Below are 21,374 nucleotides of genomic sequence, written 5' to 3'. Positions count from 1 at the left end.
CCAATAAGTACTGTAGATACTTAACCAGAAGTCTCTGTCGAGACTGAAGCTCTACTGGTATGTACTTATAAAAAACCATTGCACTATTTTATGTATCTTTGCGTAGTCTACTTGTGTGCAAACTTATTTTGAAATCAAACTAGAAGTGTAGAAGGAGTAGCGTTTTTAAGGAATTTCACAGAAAATTCTATTTTTAGTAACCATGGTAACACTGTTCATTGAAATCAGAAACCGATGCATTATTCTATGTATCTTAGGGTAGTCTACTTGTGTGCCAAGTTATACTGAAATCAGACCAAAACAGTACTGTAGAAGGAGTTGCGTTTTTAAAGAATTTCACAGAATTTTAGTAACCATGGCAACATCGTTCATCGAAATTAAAAACCGATGCACTATTCTATGTATCTTAGTGTAGTCTACTTGTGTGCCAAGTTATATTGAAATTAGACAAAAACTTTAGAAGGAGTAACGTTTTTAATGAATTTCACAATTTCTATTTTTAGTAACCATGGTAACACTGTTCATTGAAATTAAAAACCGATGCACTATTCTATGTATCTTAGTGTAGCCTACTTGTGTGCCAAGTTATATTGAAATCAGACAAAAACTTTAGAAGGAGTAACGTTTTTAATGAATTTCACAGAATATAATATTATTACCATGGCAACATCATTCAACGAAATTAAAAACCGATGCACTATTCTATGTATCTTAGTGTAGTCTACCTGTGTGCCAAGTTATATTGAAATCAGAGCAAAACTGTAGAAGGAGTAGCGTTTTGTAAGGAATTTCAGGGAAAATTCTATTTATAGTAACCATGGCAACATCGTTCAACGAAATTAAAAACCGATGCACTATTCTATGTATCTTAGTGTAGCCTACTTGTGTGCCAAGTTATATTGAAATCAGACAAAAACTGTAGGAGTAACGTTTTTAATGAATTTCACAGAAAATTCTATTTTTAGTAACCATGGCAACACCGTTCATCGAAATCAAAAACCGATGCACTATTCTATGTATCTTAGTGTAGTCTACTTGTGTGCCAAGTTATATTGAAATCAGACCAAAACTGTAGAAGCAGTAGCGTTTTAAAGGAATTTCACAGAAAATTCTATTTTTAGTAACCATGGCAACACCGTTCATCGAAATTAAGAACTGATGCACTATTCTATGTATCTAAGTGTAGTCTACTTGTGTGCCAAGTTATATTGAAATCTGACTAAAATTGTAGGAGGAGTAGCCTTTTGAAAAATTGTTTACAGACAGACGGACGCCGGACGCATTACTATCGCATAGTAAAATCCATAAAATGTTAAAAGTAGGTCACTGTGACCTACTTTTTGGTCGTCACTCTCCGAAAACCTAAGACGCACCATCTCACAACGTTTGATGATTCTAAGCCAATGAATACCTTATATACTCAAATAAAGCTATAAAATGTAAAAAGTAGGTCACTGTGACCTACTTTTTAGTTGTCACTCTCCGAAAACCCAAGACACATCAACTCATAAAGTTTGATGATTCTAAGCCAATTATTACCGTAGATATTTCAATAAAGCCATAAAATGTCAAAAGTAGGTCACCATGACCTACTTTTTGTTCGTTACTCTCCGAAAACCCAAGATGCATCATCTCACAAAGTTTGTTGATTCTAAGCCAAAAAATACCTAAGATACTTAAATAAAGCCATAAAAAGTAAAAAGTAGGTCACTGTGACCTACTGTTGGTTGTCACTCTCCAAAAACCCAGGCTCATCTCCCAGCGGATTTAATGTGGTGGACAATACATGCACCTACAATAGTAAATTTTTCATACAAAGTTAAGTCTGGAAGACACTTTGGAACACTGAAGGAAAATTGCAATAAACTAGATACTAATCTTACTGGTTTATTATCGTTCCACACTGTAAGGACCATGTTTCCATGTTGCAGTTGTTGTGCATCTCCACGTTCTAACTTAGGGTTTTTCAATTCTATGGGAAACCCCTTTCTGTTGGTCTTGATTGTTCCACAGGCATATATCCCATAGGTTTCTAGGGATTGGACCAGGGGGATTGAAGTGAAAAATCTGTAAATTGTAACAACATTTCAAACACTGATAATGCAAGAATAGTTAGGAACTTAAACACTACACGTACAAAGCATAATTTTTTAATATACATAAATGAAAAAATTAAACAGGTACATTTATACACACCTGTCAAAGAAGACATGATGACCTTTCCACTTGATATCCTTGCATAGATGTTTCACTACTTTCTCTCCTAGGCTTTGACCTTGCATTTCATCATATCGACCAAGGTATAGTATATAATCATGTGTGTACCCATTGGGCTCACAACGCATCCATATCTGTAAAAGAATCTGACTTGTTTCAAGAAAAAGTCAATCACAAAATGAACTAGATTTAATTTGAGCACTAAGCTCACAAAATGATTTTTGAAAACTTGTCATTTTCTACCCAAGATGATGAGTCAATGGGCAAAGGAGAAAGTGAATTGGTGTTAAACAGTTAATGGTTTGTGTTGAGGATTCTAAAAAAAAAAACTTCACAGAAATGGAGCCCACACCCCACTTGTTTCACAAATTCCTTGTCTATTTTTGACAGATATTTATTTTTACATTATAAGTAATGATTATACCTTCAGTCCTCTTTTTTTTGGCTTGCATGGAGTATACTGACGGGCGTAATGGTTCCCCTTGTATCTCACCATTCCTTCATCAATACTTTGACATTTTCCAGGCTCGTAATACTTCTTGAATGGTTCTCGTGTTGCAGTTACCAGAGGACGAATCTTATGCAATCTACAAAATGAAACCAAATACGGATAATCAAGGTTTTTTTCCACAATTAATAGTTACCCCCCCCCCCCCGAATAAAAAACAGAATGTAGTGAATTCCTTACGTAGCAATGCACTGCTAATAAACCATATGTTCAAAAACCAAAACCCGACACTTCTACACAAATTTCAAAAGGTTAAAACATACAATACACATTAAATTTTTAACGCTTACGTCATACTTTTAGTGAGTGTTCTTTTTTTAGAATTCAACTGATTTTATTAAAAATCTTGAAAAGCATAAATAAGTACAAACCTAGGGATTTTTGCTTTAGTCTGGCTTTCAACATTGATGTCTGCGATGATACTCGGATCTCTTCGGATGGCTTGTATCATGCACAATGGAGTCAGTCGAGGATTGCCCATTGTAACGATGACTTCCTGGCGGGAAATTAACAAATAACGAGCCCGATTTCATTTTCTGGACCAAATATATCTTAAAGCTTACAGCATAGCGAGTATTGAAACTCTATTTTTTTTCTTTTGGATCTTTCTGATACGGAAAAAGAGATAATATCCCAGAGAAAAGAGTTGGAGTTACCAAGACTATTGGTGTTTTTGGATAGAGGATAACTAGGAAAAATTTCAATCGTTTGGGATGAAACTGAAATTTTTACACAGGTCAAGACCTTTTTGGATTCTGTTATCGCCCTTTTTGCCGTATACTACATCTTTCATCTCGCACATCCCCGCCCATACTCTCCATTTTTAAATCTTATCCAAGAAGTCCAAGAAATTTCTCCATTTGACAAAAACTATAAATCAACAACTTAAACCAGAAGACTCTGTCTCTCTAATAATTTTCATTGTACATACGCCATAAATGGCTTTAATAAATCAAATAGATAGGTAAATAAAATAAATCTAAAAAATCTTTTTATCAATGAGAAGGTTTTAAGTTATTACAAACACTACTTTTAGATCCACCTACACATTTTTTTCTACATATTTTTACATAGACATTTCAGACATTGGTCATGCACTTGAATTCATTTGGTCAAGAAGTTTTATATTGCCCAGAGCAAATATTACCAAGAATTTGAATCTTATACTCATGTAGACAGTTCTCTGGAGAATTTTTGTAAATATATTCCTTTTTTCTGACCAAAATTCCCAGACAAAGATAGAGACATAATCCTATCATCACTGATTTATAATTACATTGTTATTAGTCAGATGGGCTTGGCTCCATAAAATCCATATCATTTGAATTATTTCTGCTGGGGATTTTCCCATTACATATATATGCATACTTATACCATATATGAAAGATCACTTTTTACATATTAACAGATAAAACTTTAATTTCACTTTTTTTTTAACAGAAACAGATACAGACACAACAACCATACAGAATTTTGAGGGCACCTCCCTCCCCTCAACAGGTACCACCACCACCAGAAAGAGAGAGGAGGAGGAGACTATCGCTCCCGCAACCTCGGAGGGTGGTGGTGGCACAACAGGTAGCGGCTACTCCTCAACCAGAGAGAATAGTGGTGCCACCACCACCTAAACTACAACCACTGAGGATCCTTCGAGCCCCCTCACCACCCCATCCACCATATAGTTGAATAGCTTAAGTACCCCTGAGAGCCCTAATACTACTTTACTAGTTATAGGTAATTTTTTTATGCAAATGTTGATACACATCATCAAAATTCATTGTCTTTAATTACTTTTATACCCATTGTTGACTATATGTTAAAACATATGAAAAAAACATCGCTTTGATATAAGCCAAAAAGCGATAGCATTAGCTGGTTTAAATTTTAGAATCATGTTCAAACTGAGCCTTATGAATTTTGCATTAAGGAAGTGGATTGTAGAATGCATCTTTTGCATTTCTGTCACTAACTACAGAGACATATCTTGAACCCTGACAACAAAACAAACTATATTTTTGTTTTTACATATCTTTTCAGGTACTGTTTCCTGTGCCATATGCATTGTTCTGGCCTTTACCTTCGTGCATCTGTGTAAGAGAAGACATCCAGCGAACACCTTTACCTTTGCCAGTGCCACATCATTCTTTACCAATTTTCTTTCCACTTACACCACCCTCAAGTATAGACACATCTACTCCCTTGCATACTCTGCCTTTATTTTCTACAAGTGAAACATCCAGTCTGTCTGATGTATCTTTATTTGATGTATCTACTATTCCTGCTGCAGCACCCCTATCTAAACCTAGCTATGAATGGAGTTAACCACTTTAAACCCATTGAAAAGGGTGACAAAGTCAATGATCAAATGCCAAACTAATTAAAGAGTACAGAGATTTTTCCTCGGGTGTATCAATGCATGGGTGTGTGCGCGCGCATCGATGGATGGCGGAAATATTTCTTCTCTAGATTCTTATAAGTTTTCATTTATAATCTATCATATTTCTCATTCAAAATAAACACTGTACAGAGGGTAAGTGTGGAGCAACATCAGTCCATCACCAGATAAGTACGATTTTGTAATATAAACTCCCTTAACATAATGATCTGACGACATCGATCAGAGGAAATTCGAAATGGCGTCACTTGTTTACATTGCGATGTCATTTGTATTGGTATGTAACATATTCCATGGTGAAAGCAATACTGACACAACCGAGAATCATGAAAAATTAAGGCATTTAACTTCAAATCTACAGAAAGATAGTGTTATTTATGCTATTAACGACAAGAGGAACTATGCGTTTAGAAATGTAATATCTCTGAGCAAATGTGTCAAAGGCATATTGTTTTATCTAGCAACACTCTTTTTAATCATAGCAAATGATGTACATCTTAATCCTGCAACATCAAATGAAACAATTTACCCATGTGGAACATGCGACAGGCCAGTGACATGGGTTGAAAGGGGTATTATATGTGACAATTGTAATCAATGGTACCATGTTAATTGTCAGTCAGTGTCATCTAGAGTGTATTTAGAGCATATAGAACACTCAGGTCTAGCCTGGGATTGCCTAGTTTGCAACTGCCCTAACTACTCAACGTACTGTTTTTCCATCACAACAATAGACATATCAAACATCTTTAGTGTACAATCAGATGGACTGTGCTCACAACCAGCCATGTCATCACAACTCATTCATTCTTCTACACCTATCAGATCCAAACAAGTGCAGCGGAAATCGAAACAAAACATCCGGATCCTGAATGTGAACTTTCAATCAATAAAAACTAAGCAACATAAAATCGAAAATTTAATTGACAGCACGAAGCCCGACATTATTTTCCGTACAGAAACATGGATAGATAGTTCAAGCAAAGACACTCAAATATTTCCAGCTGGTTTTAACATATTTAGAAAAGACCGAAATCTAAACGGAGGAGGTGTACTTGTGGCAGTAAGAGACACATTCAGTGTCACTTCAGTACCAGAACTTATAACAGACTGTGAAATAACATGATGCAAACTTGAGATATACGGTCATAAAGCACTATACCTAGCTAGTTTTTATAACCCCAAAACATCCAATGAAAAGGCTATTAATCAGTTCGTACAAAGCATAACTCGTGCGTCTAAAATAAACAATGCGCTTATCAAAGCAGCAGGTGATTTCAACCTCCCAAGTATGGATTTGAAACAGAATAGACTTAGACAAAACACCATATGCAAATATCCATCATGCATTCACAGATATACTTGATGACTGTGGTTTACAACAACTGGTGAAAGAACCCACACGGGGCCCAAACACACTTGATCTCATTGTCACAAACTACCCAAACTGTTTCAGAAGGATAGAGGTCATCCCAGGAATTTCAGATCATGACATAGTGTATGCCGAACTAGATTTAATTCCATCTCGTAATAAACAAGAGGCCCACGGGCCTTATAGGTCACCTGAGTATCATGTAACAACTTTCCAGCAATTGTATTTGGTTCGTGTTTTAATCCAAAAGCCATGAAATTCACAAATTTTGAAAGAGGCACCATTGCTTATCAAAGGGCAGATTTCAAAGCATTTATTTTTAGTCAAAGTACCCCCCTGGTACCCTTCACCCAGCAGCCCTGAAATTATCTATTTTGAAAGAGGCCCCTTTCTTCATTATAAGGCCAGCATTTTTTTTTATGTTTAGGTTTAGTTATGAACATGAGAATAAAAAAGTCCCGAAGGAGAAGGAAATAAAAAAATTTTTTTTTGATAAATCAATTATTAACATTTGTACATTCTGTTTTATGCTATCCTAATAGGCTCCCTACCACTGGACACATAATGCTTACAAATAGGAAAGTAGAACATTTCATTGCTTTTTTCATCATCTGCCAGTTTGGGCCATTCATATAAATTTTGTGATGTTGATCAAAATGTATTTTAAAAAATCTATTCTTTAAAAGTCTTTCAATATATCTTCATTTTTTAATATGTGTTAGGTGAATGTGTAAACATTGTTCTAAAATTTACTTGATGCCTAAAATTATAATTCCTATCATGAAACAGACAGGGGAGTAGGGTCAACATTTTTTCAATTTTAGTGTAAAGTAATTTTTCTGGTTGATACAAATGATACTACATGCCTGTATATATTTGTATATTCTTGCCTTTTAATAGTTGAATTTTTTTTATTTCTTCAGTTTATTGTTTATTTCTTCCTCAAATGGACTTCATTTCTCCCATAGTTTTATTCATTACATCTGATGCATAAGCAACTCTTTTCTGAAGAATAATGCTTAGACTGTAAGCTATAATAGATACCTAAACAATGACCCTGGCAATATGCAATAGTTACCACGGGCAGTTTAAAACCTGGGGGAGGAAAATAATTTACAGTTACTTTTGAAACGAATACAGAATTATCTCACCAGCATGTCATTGTGCAACAAAGTCGTCAGCATTTTATTAGTCCTTTGAACGGGTGAAACGTTTTGAATGGCACTCTTATCGATGAATTTTATACTAGACCAATCTTCTCATACCAGCCGTTTGTAAAACCGGAAGTGCGAGTTCGTAAATTTGAAATCTCGATCCCGACTCAAATTTGACATCGGAAAGAAATTTTTATTTTTTTCTGAAAATTCAAAACCTTGAGCGGAGGGTTTGTAAAACTGAAAATTAAATAATTCCTGGCCTTAAATATGTAATTAGATCATTGGCATATTAACCAGGAGCAAAGGATAAGATGTTCAAAGAATTCATGCATTTCACTATATAATCATTTATTTAGAGCCCCACCCTAAAACAAGAACCCCTGACCCTGGGGCCATAAAATTCACAATTTTGGTAGAGGCACTCTTGCTTATCATAACTATGTACTTAGTTAGTTTATTTAATACCCAGGAGCAGAGAAGAAGATTTTCAAAGAATTCATGTATTTTCACTATATAATCAATAGAGCCCCACCCTAACACCAGAACCCCTGACCCTGGGGCCATAAAATTCACAATTTTGGTAGAGGCACTCTTGCTCATCATGACTATGTACTTAGTTGGTTTATTTAATACCCAGGAGCAGAGAAGAAGATTTTCAAAGAAATAATGCATTTTCACTACCTACTTATTTAGCCCCACCCTAGCACTAGAACCCCTGACCCCAGGGCCATGAATTTCACAATTTTGGTAGAGGACTTATTGCTGATTACAATCATGCAAACAGTTTGACTGCTTGATGTCCAGGGGTAAAGAAGAAGATTTTTAAAGATTGCATTAATTTTAGTGGTTTTGGCCCCACCCCTCAGGCATCAGGGGGGCAGGGATCATGAAATTCACAATTTTTGTTCCCCTTCACCCATAGATGCTTTGTGCCAAATTTGGTTGAAATTGGTTCAGTGGTTGCAGAGAAGAAGCTGAAAATGTTCAAATGTTAACGCACGACGAACGACGCACGACGCACGACGACGGACGAAAACAGATAGCAATAGGTCACCTGAGTTTACTCAGGTGACCTAACAAAAGCCAAGACGTATACCACTCTACAAAAACGCAAAGTGGGAAACATAAGAGAGGATGTCACCCAGATATCTGTAAAAAATAATTGAAATAAATAGAACTGGAGAAACTGCAGAATCTATGTATACTTACTTCCAAAGCCAACTGGAAGAGTCAATCAAGAAAAACACACGTAGTAAAGATGGATGCCCATGGTTAACTAAAGAATTTCGAAGCCTAGTCAAGAAGAGAGATCGATGGTACAAAGTAGAAGTCCATTTCACCAAGAAAGTTTCACGAGTTAGATTACGTACGAGTTGCCTTAAACCAGATGTATGCAACTTATCAGATCGTACTAAATTTATTCGAATAACTAGTTGAACTTCACACCTTCGTGGCATAATGGTTCCTACAAGAGAGGCAAATGTTCTACTTGTAATAATTGGTTATTTGTTATCTTTTAAACTGTAAATAAATTAAATATGAAATAATTCAGTAAACAAACTTACTGCCATAAATAAAAAAGAATTCAAACAAACTCCATTGACAATTACAATTTCAGAACTTACTTCACACTTATTTTAGATTAAGAGTCATTGCAGCCCAGAAGACCGGGCTGCTCTAGACATATAAGTTTAACTGTTGGTATATGGGGATTGGGGTGGGAGTAGTTATTCAGAATTAAAAGTTTTTCAGAATATTTTTTTCCCTTTATAAATTACGAGATACATAATATATTCATGTAGCCAGTGGTAGAACATCAGAAATAACAATCTGGTTCAGGTTCAATATTACATTTATTAATGTTGAAATAAGACGTCAAAAACCTGAAATATTACAATTACACACAACAGATAGACGACACATAGACAGACATTTAGACAGATAATTAAAACATAATAGACTTTACTTTAGAATAGATTTCTTACCGGGACACACACAGGAATTCACAAATATTACTATCTGTTATTGACTATAGAGTAGAGTACACATCTAACCAATTCAATGGCTAGGCTCAGAGTGCCCGATGTTAGTGCATGAAAGCGGGAATTTGGTGAATAGGATAAAGTCATGTGACTGTCCGTCTAGTGTCTAAAAATAGCAACAACCTCATTCACACAAAGTCTTACACACCACATTTTCACATATACGCAGTGCAAGTATAGTAATTAAAGGCATTAAATAATACATAGCCCTGGCTCCGGGATCATGAAACTGTCTTAAATTTAAGTCAGAATTTTGTCTTAATTTTAAGATTTAGACTTAAGTGGATCACAAAACGATCTTAGCAAAAACTTAGATAAGATTTGTCTTAGCAAAAATCTTACAATTTGTCATAGTAACGAGGAACTCTTCAGCATGAAGGTAAAAAAAACCACTTATATATTAGTCTGAGATAAATAAATATCTTTTCATAAACAAAAAATACGCTGTGTAGTGTGTACCACGTTTGAAGGGAAATCACCACACCACTTCGTACGAAACTTAGATCCGCGACTACGAGGAACTCTTCAATGCGTAAAGGTACGAAACTTTATCGTCTGCTTACATTGACAACAACCTGCGACGATGGCGGAAGGAAGAGAAGAAGAAAGTGAGTCAAGTTGTAAACGTGCCAGAAAGAGCAACTGGGCTCCTCGAGATGAAGTTGTTCTTGTAGAGGAAGTGCAGAAGCGGGAACAGCTTTTGTTTGGGAAACTGGGGGGTCCAGGCAGGACCGTAGTCGACAAGACCAAAGCCTGGCAAGAGGTTACTGATCTTGTGAATGCGTGAGTAAACCTATTTATAATTTCCTTTTACTTCCGAAATCAACTTAGATATGCAGTAAATGTTTGTCAAATTTTTAAAGTATTGAGGGATTACGTACAGCGACTCTTTCTGTTGAAGAAATGTGCAAGTGCATGTAGATATAATATAGGGGCCTAATATATTTCATATGGTGAGACATGATAGTTTGGGCACAGGAGTCGGCAGTTTTATCAATAAACCATTGTAAACTAACCGATGAGCTTCGCTCGCTACGCTCGCGAAGCTCATAGGTAAGTTTACATTGGTTTATTGATAAAACTGCCGACTCCTGTGGTTTGGGTTATCAAAGTGAACAATTTATTCATCTTAATAGGTTTATTACCATCCATTTTAATTACTTAACATAAAAGTGTACATTTTCATATTAAATATTCAAGTACATGTTTGAATAATATATTTTTATTTTTCAGTGGCAATCCTTCATCTTCCAGGAGGAACATCATGGAAATAAAGAAAAAATATCAGAATATAAAACAGAAAGGTATGATATGTGCTAATGCATCTCTGATTTCTTAAACAGGGTTTTATGAATACAGAATACGACACTTATTTTGATGAAAAATTACATTTAACAAGCTCTATTGGTCAAAAGCTCTACAGAGCTTTTATGTTTGTAAAAATCAAATTCTAAATAAAATTTTATTTCTGATTCTGATTCAATCAGTTCTGGCAATGGGGGCGTTTATTTTACATTGATCTGTAATTACAAGGACAAGTTTTTTGATTCACATATATTTTTACATATAATTAATGTTTAAATTTACTTGTATGTATATATAGCTCTAGACAGTCAGTCAGGTAGCACATTGTACAAATAAAATTATTTTCATGATAAGTGTTAACTGGTACAGGAAAAAAAAACATTAATTATTTATGAAGCATGAATTTCAAAGTTTACATTGAAATTATTTACATTCTTTACCTAACCTATTTTGTTAATAAAGTGTTGGGGAACTTGCTACACTATTCAAAACACTTTAAGAGGAATGAGGGCAAAACGATAAAATACGCAAAAAGGTTCAAATATTTTCATGTCACAAAAGTTGAACACTGTAAAAGTGTAATTTGGTCATAATCAAAAATCAAAAGTCATTCTCACATTGAACAGAAGCTACTACAATAGATGACTTTCATTTGCAAACTTCAACCCCAATCTAATTAAAATTATAGATAACATACACTAAGTGTAGCAAGTATACGAGCGGATCTAACATCTAATTTTAATTAGATTGCTTCAACCCTTGCCATACATTGTGTTTTACAAACAAATTCTGCTCTTTTATGAATTTTAAATATGCTGAAATTTTTTAATTTTAGTGAGAGAACATAAATTCATTTGAGAAATCAAATATATTTGAAAAGTCATGTTTTGCACCTACACTGTACATGTACTTAAATCAATAAATCAATACTTAAATCAATAAAGATTAAAATAGTAAAGTGGTCTATATCTGTGTGTAGAATTATGTACAAAGATGTGATACAGAGTCAATTATATTGTAGCCAAAGAGAAAAGAAGTGCTGCGATAAGACCAAAGACAGGAGGGGGGAAAAGACCACCATCCCCAAGTGCCAGTGAGCAGTTGGTTCTGGACACCTTTGAAGGGCGGCCAAGTATGTGTGGCCTCTCTGGTGGCTTCGACACCGCTGGTAATATCATGTATACGTTAACAATAGATTATTATTAGAGAGGTTTAGTTACAAGTGACGTAACAATGTGTATGCGAAACTTTGACGAACATGGTATATTTGATGTCAATTAACTTCAAAAATATTATTTAGTTATACGTATGCAAATTTCGTGATTGGAGCGTACAGTAAATCACTAGTGCCTGTGGGTGTTGTTTTAATATTAAAAAATATTTCATTTGAAAAAAAATTAAAGAATATAGAGGTGTTAAAATTAGGTTTTAATTAAAAGTAATATTATTAAAGGGAAAAAATCACCGTCAAGAATTTTATTTGGTGCATTGGCGGGGTCTTCTTCAAATGAATCCTACATACAAAATAATCATGATGCTTAATTGGTATTAGTTTAACTTTTCATTCATAAAAATACAAATACCTTGAATGAATCAAGGAATCATCATTCATTGGGGAATTTTAGATTATAAGTGTTCTTGTTTTATTGCATATAAAATATCAGTCAACTGAATCATGTTCTAAACTTGAAGCTACACATCAGATTTGACGTCATGATGTCGAAGAATACAACAATTGATGACATCACCCGTACAAGTTCGACTTAAAACATGTAACTATATAAACCTCTCTATTTCCTGCACTGTTAATGTACCTGTAAATTGAAAGCCAGTTTTGACTGACTACAATTGGTGCAATGGTTTATAGAAATATAAAAACAGTAGTTACTTTAACAGAAGTTAAAGCAATGAACAGACATGACCCATGGACAAATGTCAAAAGTTTACAATTTAAACCGAGAATTAGAGAGGCTTCATTCAAAATTAATGTGATCTTGGTGAACAGAAAATAGTAGATTAGTTTAAATTACAGAATGGTGACGTTCAATACATGTATAAGCATTTTTTAATTATTATTTCAGAACCCTTTCAAGGTATAAACAGTCTCCTATGTTTATTGCCAGTAGACTCTACTCAGCCCATGTGTACTGCATTCAGCCCATGTGTACCACATCATCTATTCAGCCCATGTGTACCACATCATCTAATCAGCACATGTGTACCACATCATCTATTCAGCCCATGTGTACTGCATCATCTACTCAGCCCATGTGTACTGCATCATCTATTCAGCCCATGTGTAGTGCTTCATCTACTCAGCCCATGTGTGCCGCATCATCTACTCAGCCCACAAGACCAGTTAGAGATACAAGAACGTCATCGCCACCAAAAGTAACTTCTGAAATGCTTCTCAGAAAAGAGCTGGAGAACATCAGAGAGAGAAGGAAGCTGATCAGAGATCAACAGCAGTTGGTTTACCTTCAGAAACACCACCTTATGCTTAAAATTAAAGAGCGGGATCCATTTTTTGATCTAGAACATTTTACAAATGAAATTTGAAAAAGTTTTACTGTCAGGTTTTAAAGGAGCATGGACACAGATTTGAAGTTAATTAATATTTATGCCCCCCTTTAAGAAGGGAGGGCATATTGCTTTGCTGCTGTCTGTCGGTCGGTCTGTTGGTCCACTTAAGTTTCCATTCATTTTCTTCACAACTGTTGCACATACTGAAATAAAATTTGGTATACAGATATACATGTATATCACATAAATATCTAGGTCAAGTTCTGTTTTATTTGAATTTAAAGTCTAAAGTTATTGAATTTGATTCATGTTTTAAACCAGATGACATTCACAATTTTGAAAGAGGCACCATTGATCATCATATCAATACACTTAGCAGTTGCTTAGCTTGGTTACTGAATACCCATATGCAGGGTAGGGGGAACAAAAATGCATTCCAACTAACCAGTAGTGTCCCTAACACTGTGACATAAATCCCTGACCCTAGGTCCACACATTCGCAAATTTCAAAAAGGCACCCTTAATATAAAAAAATTAATGTTTTATTATTAAATGAAAATTGTATATAATTTTAACAAATTACTGCAATTTTGCAAAAGTGTTCCAAGCCAGAACACCCAAGAACAAAAATTATATAAACTGGTTTTAAAATGGTGATAAAAAAGATTGCCCTACAACAAAAATATATAAAGTGCCCCGCCACAGCATGATACGCCCGTCAAATATATTGTTCAATAATCATAAATTGGTAAAGGTGCAAAAAAATCAGATAACCTTGATTAACAGATTGACACAGATTTCAATGATCTAATTTCAATTTTTTATAATGTTTAAAATATTGTACATATATACATCTCTAAGAGACTTACAGTGTAGGAATTAATTATAACAAATAATACATCATATAATTCTAAACTTGCTGTGTTAGAACTTAACAAATATCCATCTGCAGCTTTAAATTGTTAATTGCATAATTTTCTGAAATAATGAAAATGCTACAGTCTAACAAAAAAAATCAAAAATACATTATTCTTTAGACTTTAAAATTGTAAGTGAGACATGACTGCAATTTGTTGCAAATATATAAAAATTTAAATGTAATTTTTTTTTTTCAGTGAACACATGTATAATTAGTTTTAATTATATTATACTATACTAATTTAGTTTTAATCATACACTAAAACATCAATTTGTTTTAATTACATTACACTAATTGAAAGATCTTTATCTGGGCTATTGCCATCAAGAACTCTTAATTAACACAAACAACTATTAGGTCATTTCTTTTTGCCCAACTCCCAAGAGATAACAGCTGAATTAACAGAGATGATCTTAGACAACCAGTAAACTCTAGGGCTGGGTTTGGCCCGAGATTTCGTATTGCGATATTTTAAATTGTATTGCGATATGTATTGCAATATTTAAAATGTAATAAAAATGGTATTTTCTTACTATATTTACCTTAATTTACACGCAAAATGTACATAACTATGATTAGTGACCAACACAGAAAAAAATCTTGTTGATTTAATTTAAGTTATGCTCTTAAATGCTTCCACAAAACAACTTCTGTCTTACTGTTTGGCTTAATAACAAACTATCACAAGTTTAATCATTTTAATGACAAAATTCCTTAATCTAAACATATTGCCAATATATCGATATTTCAAAATCGTATTGCGATATGATATTTTTTGTCATTGTATTGCAATATATTGAAATATCGATATTATTGCCAAGCCCTAGTTAACTCCTGACAATAAACTCATTAATTTCTTTCTAATTTGACATGCAAATTCTGCTATCAAAATTTTTCTTAACCAGTGCTTGATAATTATGCCCATGGGACAAACTGAATTCCTCTCAAAACATTAACATTTGCAACAGTTTGCTTTTTACAGTTTTTGTAAAAGTATATTATAATGATGATAAAAATAAGTTTTTACTTAATTTAACATTTTTTAATAAGGCTTAGTTTTAATTATATTATGCAATATTAATTTAGTTTTTATTATACACTGTATTTTAAAGCATCAATTTGTTTCAATAACATTACTCCAATTGAAAGATCTTTTTCTGAACTAGCCATAAAGAATTCTTAATTAACTTACTTTATGAGGCCATTTCTTTTTGCCAAACTCCCAAGAGATTAAAGATAAAAATAAAAGCTGCATTATAAGAGATCTGCACTACCAGTTCGCTCCTGACAATAAACTCATTAATTCTCTCTAATTTGACATGCGAATTTCTGCTATCAAAATTCTTCTTGTCCAGTGTTTGATAATTATGCCCATGGGACAAACTGAATTCCTCTCAAAACACTAACATTTGTTACAGATTGCTGTAAAGTATATAATGAAAAAATAAGTTTTTACTTGATTTAACATTTTTGAATAAGGATACAACTATATTTTTACATTTTTTAGGATTATGAAATTAAAAATTTTAACGACTTAGTTTTTTAAAAAAATTCACTTAAATTTAAGGTCACAGTGACCTTGAAATTGGCCGCAACACACCTTCTACCTTAGATGTATAATTTTGCCGAGTTTGAAAGCTCTAGGTCTAATAGTTTTCTAGTTATGAGCCGGACGGGATTTTTCCATATTTGGCCATAGCATCTTTATTAAAGGTCACAGCGACCTACTTTTTGTGCGCGACACACCGTCTACCCAAGAAGTATCAACTGTCAAAGTTTGATAATCCTAGGTCTAAAAGTATTCAAGTTATGAGCCGGACACGAATGGACAGACGGACGGACGGACATGAAGCCTATAACATAATACGTCCCGTCTTAAGACGGGCGTATAATAACCAACTTGTCTCACCAGCAGAGATTTGAAAATAATATATCATTAACTTCAAAAGATCCGTATTGCAAACGCAAACATATATTAAATTTACATAAAGTACAGGTCTTGGTCACAAACAAGATATTCTTCAGAAATCACAATAAAAACAAAGAACGTTAAACCTTCGCCATGTACGTACGTTTTTTTTATTTTGCAACATGGAAAAATCTTGCTGGAAATGAGGAAAAAGTTTCATGAGCTGAGTAACTGTCATCCCTGTGTTCATTCAGGCTTTTCTGCATTCCATTCCTCAGCAAGTACGCAGCAGAGAGAGATAACTAAGACATGTTAGAATTAAGCTACAACAATGATATTAGGACGATTTCAAAAATCAGAGTCAAAATTCACAGAGCAAAGCCATTAAAGTCATAAAAAATGTGGTTGAGATTTCGTTCAACTCCAACTAAGGTGATAATATCCAAAGGAATTGTCTTCCCTGCTCAAATGAGAAAGAGTGCAGAAAAAAATAGTCAACATCTAAAAAAACAATTGAGAACCTGATTTTCTGGCTTCTGGTCTTTCATACAACATGTATGACAGGGTAAGAATGAATATTATACACATAACAAAAGAAGCTGCAGAAGAAAATGCGATTTTTAAACTCGAAAAAGAGAATTCCAAGACAATAAAACCTAAAGACCACTATGGGAAATTCGAAAGTTGTGATTTTGCCAAGGATGCATTTTTCTAATCAGAAATTAAGCAATACCCTGCAGGAAAGCCTATCAACTAGATTGGCACGCAAGTACAACCTGACATATTATGACACAGAGCCGAAAAATTCAGGTCAAATGTTAATGCCAACTGGTATTCACACCAACAAGTTCCATATATCTTTCACAGTCACCGGAGATATTACACAATTAGAGTCAGAAGATCCAAAATTAACTTCAGGAAAGGGTCGAATAGCTGCTCCATCTATAAGGTCTGCTAAGAAATTAAACAAAGAAACATAAAGTTAACAACCACAATTGTACCTTGGAAAAAGCATCGCTCTAAAGGTTCAAACTTCAAACAGAATTGACGCCAAACTCACAACATTTAAATGCCTGGGGCGGGATTCATAATGACTTAGATTTTTCTTTAAATGTTGAAATCAAGCATTGAAAAAAATATAAGGTAAGAAGACTGTTTAAGTTTGAATTCATAAAGATTCTAAGCACAATTTTTATTAAAGTGTTATTTTAGAAAAAAAAAACAACGTACTAAAGTCAAAGCTTTATGACAGCACTGGCATCTTCGTTTTTTCAAAGCTTTAATGGGGTAATGGAAAAGACAAACAACACGGCACTTATCTGTCAAATGTGAGAGGAACGTTATCTTGAAAACTCTCATCCCCAAGATAATTTAGAAAAAAAACAAACACTTTGAAAATTATGAAAACAAGACTGATGAGACGGGTGATTTAGTTATTCTCGAATTGATTTCGACAGATACACTATTTGCTGTAAATGCAGATGATATAAACTATCCATGTTGCATATTAAAAGCATCGAAAAATCCAGTTGGCTTGCGAAAATTTGTAACTGACAAGTGGGGAATGTAGTTTCCGGAAGGAAGCAAAGTTGTTCACGGATACTATTTTGGTTGTCAAAGTGAAAACCTTTCAGAACAAAAATTAAGAAAATTATTCATTAATTTCCTTGTTATATTTCATATCATTTTTAAGTCACTACTAATAATTCTTATTGTTCAATATAATAATTACGATTTTGTTAACCTGTTTTTATAACATTTACTTTTTTTCACCACTTTATGCTCTGTTTACATGAAATGGTTATTTACCTGGTCGAATGTCCCATTCAGATAACTGGGATGCATGACCATGTGTCAAACAGTGGCGTCTTGTGTGTATAGTTGGGCGGTTGGTCCAATGGGTATACAGATCGTACTAAATCGAAGAAGGACTCGTATACATCAGGCTTCAACAATGACCTCCACCTTATCTCTGAAATTTGTCCTTCAAACTGCGTGATTTTGTCCTCGACATGCGTTTGAAATGATGCTTGGCATGTTTCCATGCACCGTCCATGCGATTGGTATACACCTCCTTCTCCTTTCCAAGTGTTCAAGTAACTCTTTTTAAATGCATAATGATGAAAAACAGTAAAATGTTCATACCTAAATCGTTAAGTGAACAATACGTCGACCATCCCTCGCTCTATTTCGTGCTTCCTCGTTCAACCTGTCTCTCGATTATTGGAATGAGAGTGTCCTCTGATCTGTCCCGAACTGTATTAAGATATCCTTCTACCAGCTGGTTCCTCTATTGAGCAGAGTGGCTGATGTCAAGACCGGAGTCACTGCCTCCGATCTGGACAGTGATGTCGGCCACACAGGCCTGATGATTCAGCACAGGATTGCTGAGGCTTCAGACCTTTCGTGGATCGAGCAAGAGATTTCCTCTACCGCATACTTTAAGATCTGTGATTAGATTTATGCAGAGAGAGATGGCGTTATATTTTTCTTTTGTATATGTTTTGATATTTTACAGCTATTTGCTTTTCTGTTTTTACTCTAAGGTTTATATTCGAACAACACAAAATGTGAACCTATTCATGACTTTTATCAGGATATGCACTTGTTCGCACGGACTAGTACCTTACAAAGTCTACTAGTCCAAAACAAATTTTACTAGCCTCGAACTCACAAACATGAGTTAATTTCTAACCCTGTGTATATGCATGTATATTTATATGTATGTCTTTGTGTGCGTATATTTCATGCAAATAAGATTTCTTGCAGGAGGGAATACCAAGGACAGTTAAAGTGAATAGGGAGGACATGCCAGTTAGGAGTTTGAAAAAAAAGGATGAAACGGCTTCTTGCAAGGTGTCCCTTTGGAGGGAACTCTGCAAAACTAAAACTGCCGTTGGGAGTCACTTTGAAATCACAAACCTCATTGTACACCTTCATTGTACAGGTGTACAATGACGAAAAGTCATGATCCAAGTTGCTGGTAAGGAAAACTTTAACATGAATATATTTAGTTAATCTCCCATTACCTTTCATACTTCTTTGTCTTCCTTTGGCAAAAAATGATAACCTTATATATACATTTCTGTATATTGGACACTGAATGAAGTATACCATTAATAACACTTCCAAAATATCATTTATTGTAGTCGATCGTGTCCCCAGATATCGTTAAAAGGGTCACATTCATTGCCTTTGAGATGGTTGAAGGTGGATGTCTCTCAGGATGACGGGGATTATCCCGATTTTACCATCACTAGCAAATGCATTCCAATGCAAGCCGCAAGATGTGGAAGCTCGTTTGATGACACTTTTGCCACTCAAAGCCAAAGTAAACATTAAAGAAAAAGACTCAGTAAAATGACAGTAACATTTTGAAAGCGGTCGGTGCAGGTTGGGGGGGGGGGGGGGGGGGGTCGTGTTATCGGAACCACATATAGCACATGCATCATTCACAGAAATATCGTTTTATTACCTTATTATTTCTGTCAACCCGAAGTTGTTCCCAGCCTTCTTTTTTAAATTAATTTATCCTTAAAAACTGTAGAATCAGTGTCTGTACGTTTTTTGGCACCAGCGACTTGGAGCAAATTGTTACCGGAAAAGAGTGATATATGGTAAGTGTCTCAATTGGCCCCTTAAAATGGATATCTTAATTTTACTTTATATATAGCTTTAATTTGTACAGCTATATATGCGACCTTTATTGGTCATTTTCATTTTGATCAAAATGCCGTCATTTTAGAAATATGACATCATAAAAATCACTTTTTCCCGCCATTTTTGCATATTTTGTATAAAACTGCTTATTTTTAAGCAGTTTTTCTTTCAGAAAATATAGAGCGCAATCGAGAACAAGATTTATATTTTTACCAAAGATGTATCTATTCAATACTAATTAGTGACAGAAAAATTATGTATGTTCTACACTGCGCTCTATGTTTCCCATAAGAAAAAACAGCAAGAAAAAGGCATATTTTTGGCTTTTTTGTTAGATAGCAAAAAAAGCAATATTTCTCATGTCATTTACAGCTAGTGAGTGCATATAAATGTGAAAAATATATTGGAAATATTTCTAATATAATCTCTTCTACAAAATAAATATAAATAAAACATATCTGAATGTCATTCTAAAATGTTGATTTTTAGGGGGCCAAAATTGGCTCTTATCATATATACTCCTTTAAAACGCTACGTAAAAGCCAAACCAATATAGTTAAAAAATCACATCTCCGAAAAAGGAAGCGCGGTTCCGGTTTTACTATTCGTAAATGACGTAGTGCGAGTATAGACCTACTTTAATTAGCTTTGTTTTTTGGCAAAGTTACGTTTTTCAACACAGCTCACTTCATCACCCTTTTCTGGCTCTCTTCTAGTCCCTGGAATTAAAAACCAACAATAAGTATTTCTAGACTCATTGCAACCTATTATTCAAAATCTATATGTTTACCAGATATTTTAATTATTACTTTTCATGATTTTGAATGGTTATATCTTTCAAGCTAATTTGAAATGTTTCAAGAAAACATAATCTTTGTAATTTTTCAAAATTACCTTTTTTATAACTTTAGAGAATGCATATATTAATTGCTTCTGACTCAGGGAGAGGATTCCATTCGTATATCCAGAAAGTTCACCCATTTCCACCTGACTGGCTCGTTTCTTTTATTTTTAAACCTGTGCTTCTGTTGAAAGGCTTAGCTGTGAGACTAAACATTTTATTCAAACTGAAAAATCCAAATCTTATCATGTTGTTTTCATGGGAGGTATCTGCAATCTTACGGAAAAAAATACACACCAATCAGGTACCGAAATTATCTACAACCATTCACTCAGCAAAATTCAGTCCTTGAATCACGGTATTGAAAACACCTTTAAAGAAATTCCTCCATTAACTGCCAACTGTTCTACCATCCAATATTCCACTATTCCTCCTGTGTCTCTCAGAAATTTGAAAAAGGAAAGTTCCATTACAGTCAAGTTCCCGCAGAGGAATAAATTACCTAACAGGAAACCTTGGAAGAAGA

At 34.3% G+C, this 21,374-nt stretch overlaps 2 protein-coding genes across 2 annotated transcripts; one reads left to right on the top strand and one right to left on the bottom strand.

The window, feature by feature from the left end:
- Positions 1-1,721: 1,721 nt before the first annotated feature.
- LOC134268933 (piggyBac transposable element-derived protein 4-like) lies at positions 1,722-3,176 on the bottom strand (the record flags this gene model as incomplete). The annotated part of the gene is made up of 5 exons (XM_062751168.1): positions 3,097-3,176; positions 2,642-2,840; positions 2,197-2,351; positions 1,884-2,067; positions 1,722-1,792 (listed from the first exon to the last, which is right to left on the bottom strand). Coding segments are annotated over exons 1-5 (689 nt in total), but the record flags the coding sequence as incomplete, so codon positions are not given.
- Positions 3,177-10,096: 6,920 nt separating this feature from the next.
- LOC134268932 (uncharacterized) lies at positions 10,097-13,713 on the top strand. Its single transcript, XM_062751167.1, has 4 exons — positions 10,097-10,474; positions 10,925-10,995; positions 12,018-12,164; positions 13,078-13,713. Exons 1-4 carry the CDS (start codon positions 10,275-10,277, stop codon positions 13,389-13,391), a joined length of 732 nt encoding a protein of 243 aa, XP_062607151.1. The 5' UTR covers positions 10,097-10,274; the 3' UTR covers positions 13,392-13,713.
- Positions 13,714-21,374: the final 7,661 nt, after the last annotated feature.

This window comes from Saccostrea cucullata, unplaced genomic scaffold (assembly GCF_032062105.1).
Source record: "Saccostrea cucullata isolate Sc308-1 unplaced genomic scaffold, CSIRO_AGI_Scuc_v1 ctg9301, whole genome shotgun sequence".
Lineage (NCBI taxonomy): Eukaryota > Metazoa > Mollusca > Bivalvia > Ostreida > Ostreidae > Saccostrea > Saccostrea cuccullata.
This window is presented reverse-complemented; position numbering and strand designations above follow the sequence as displayed.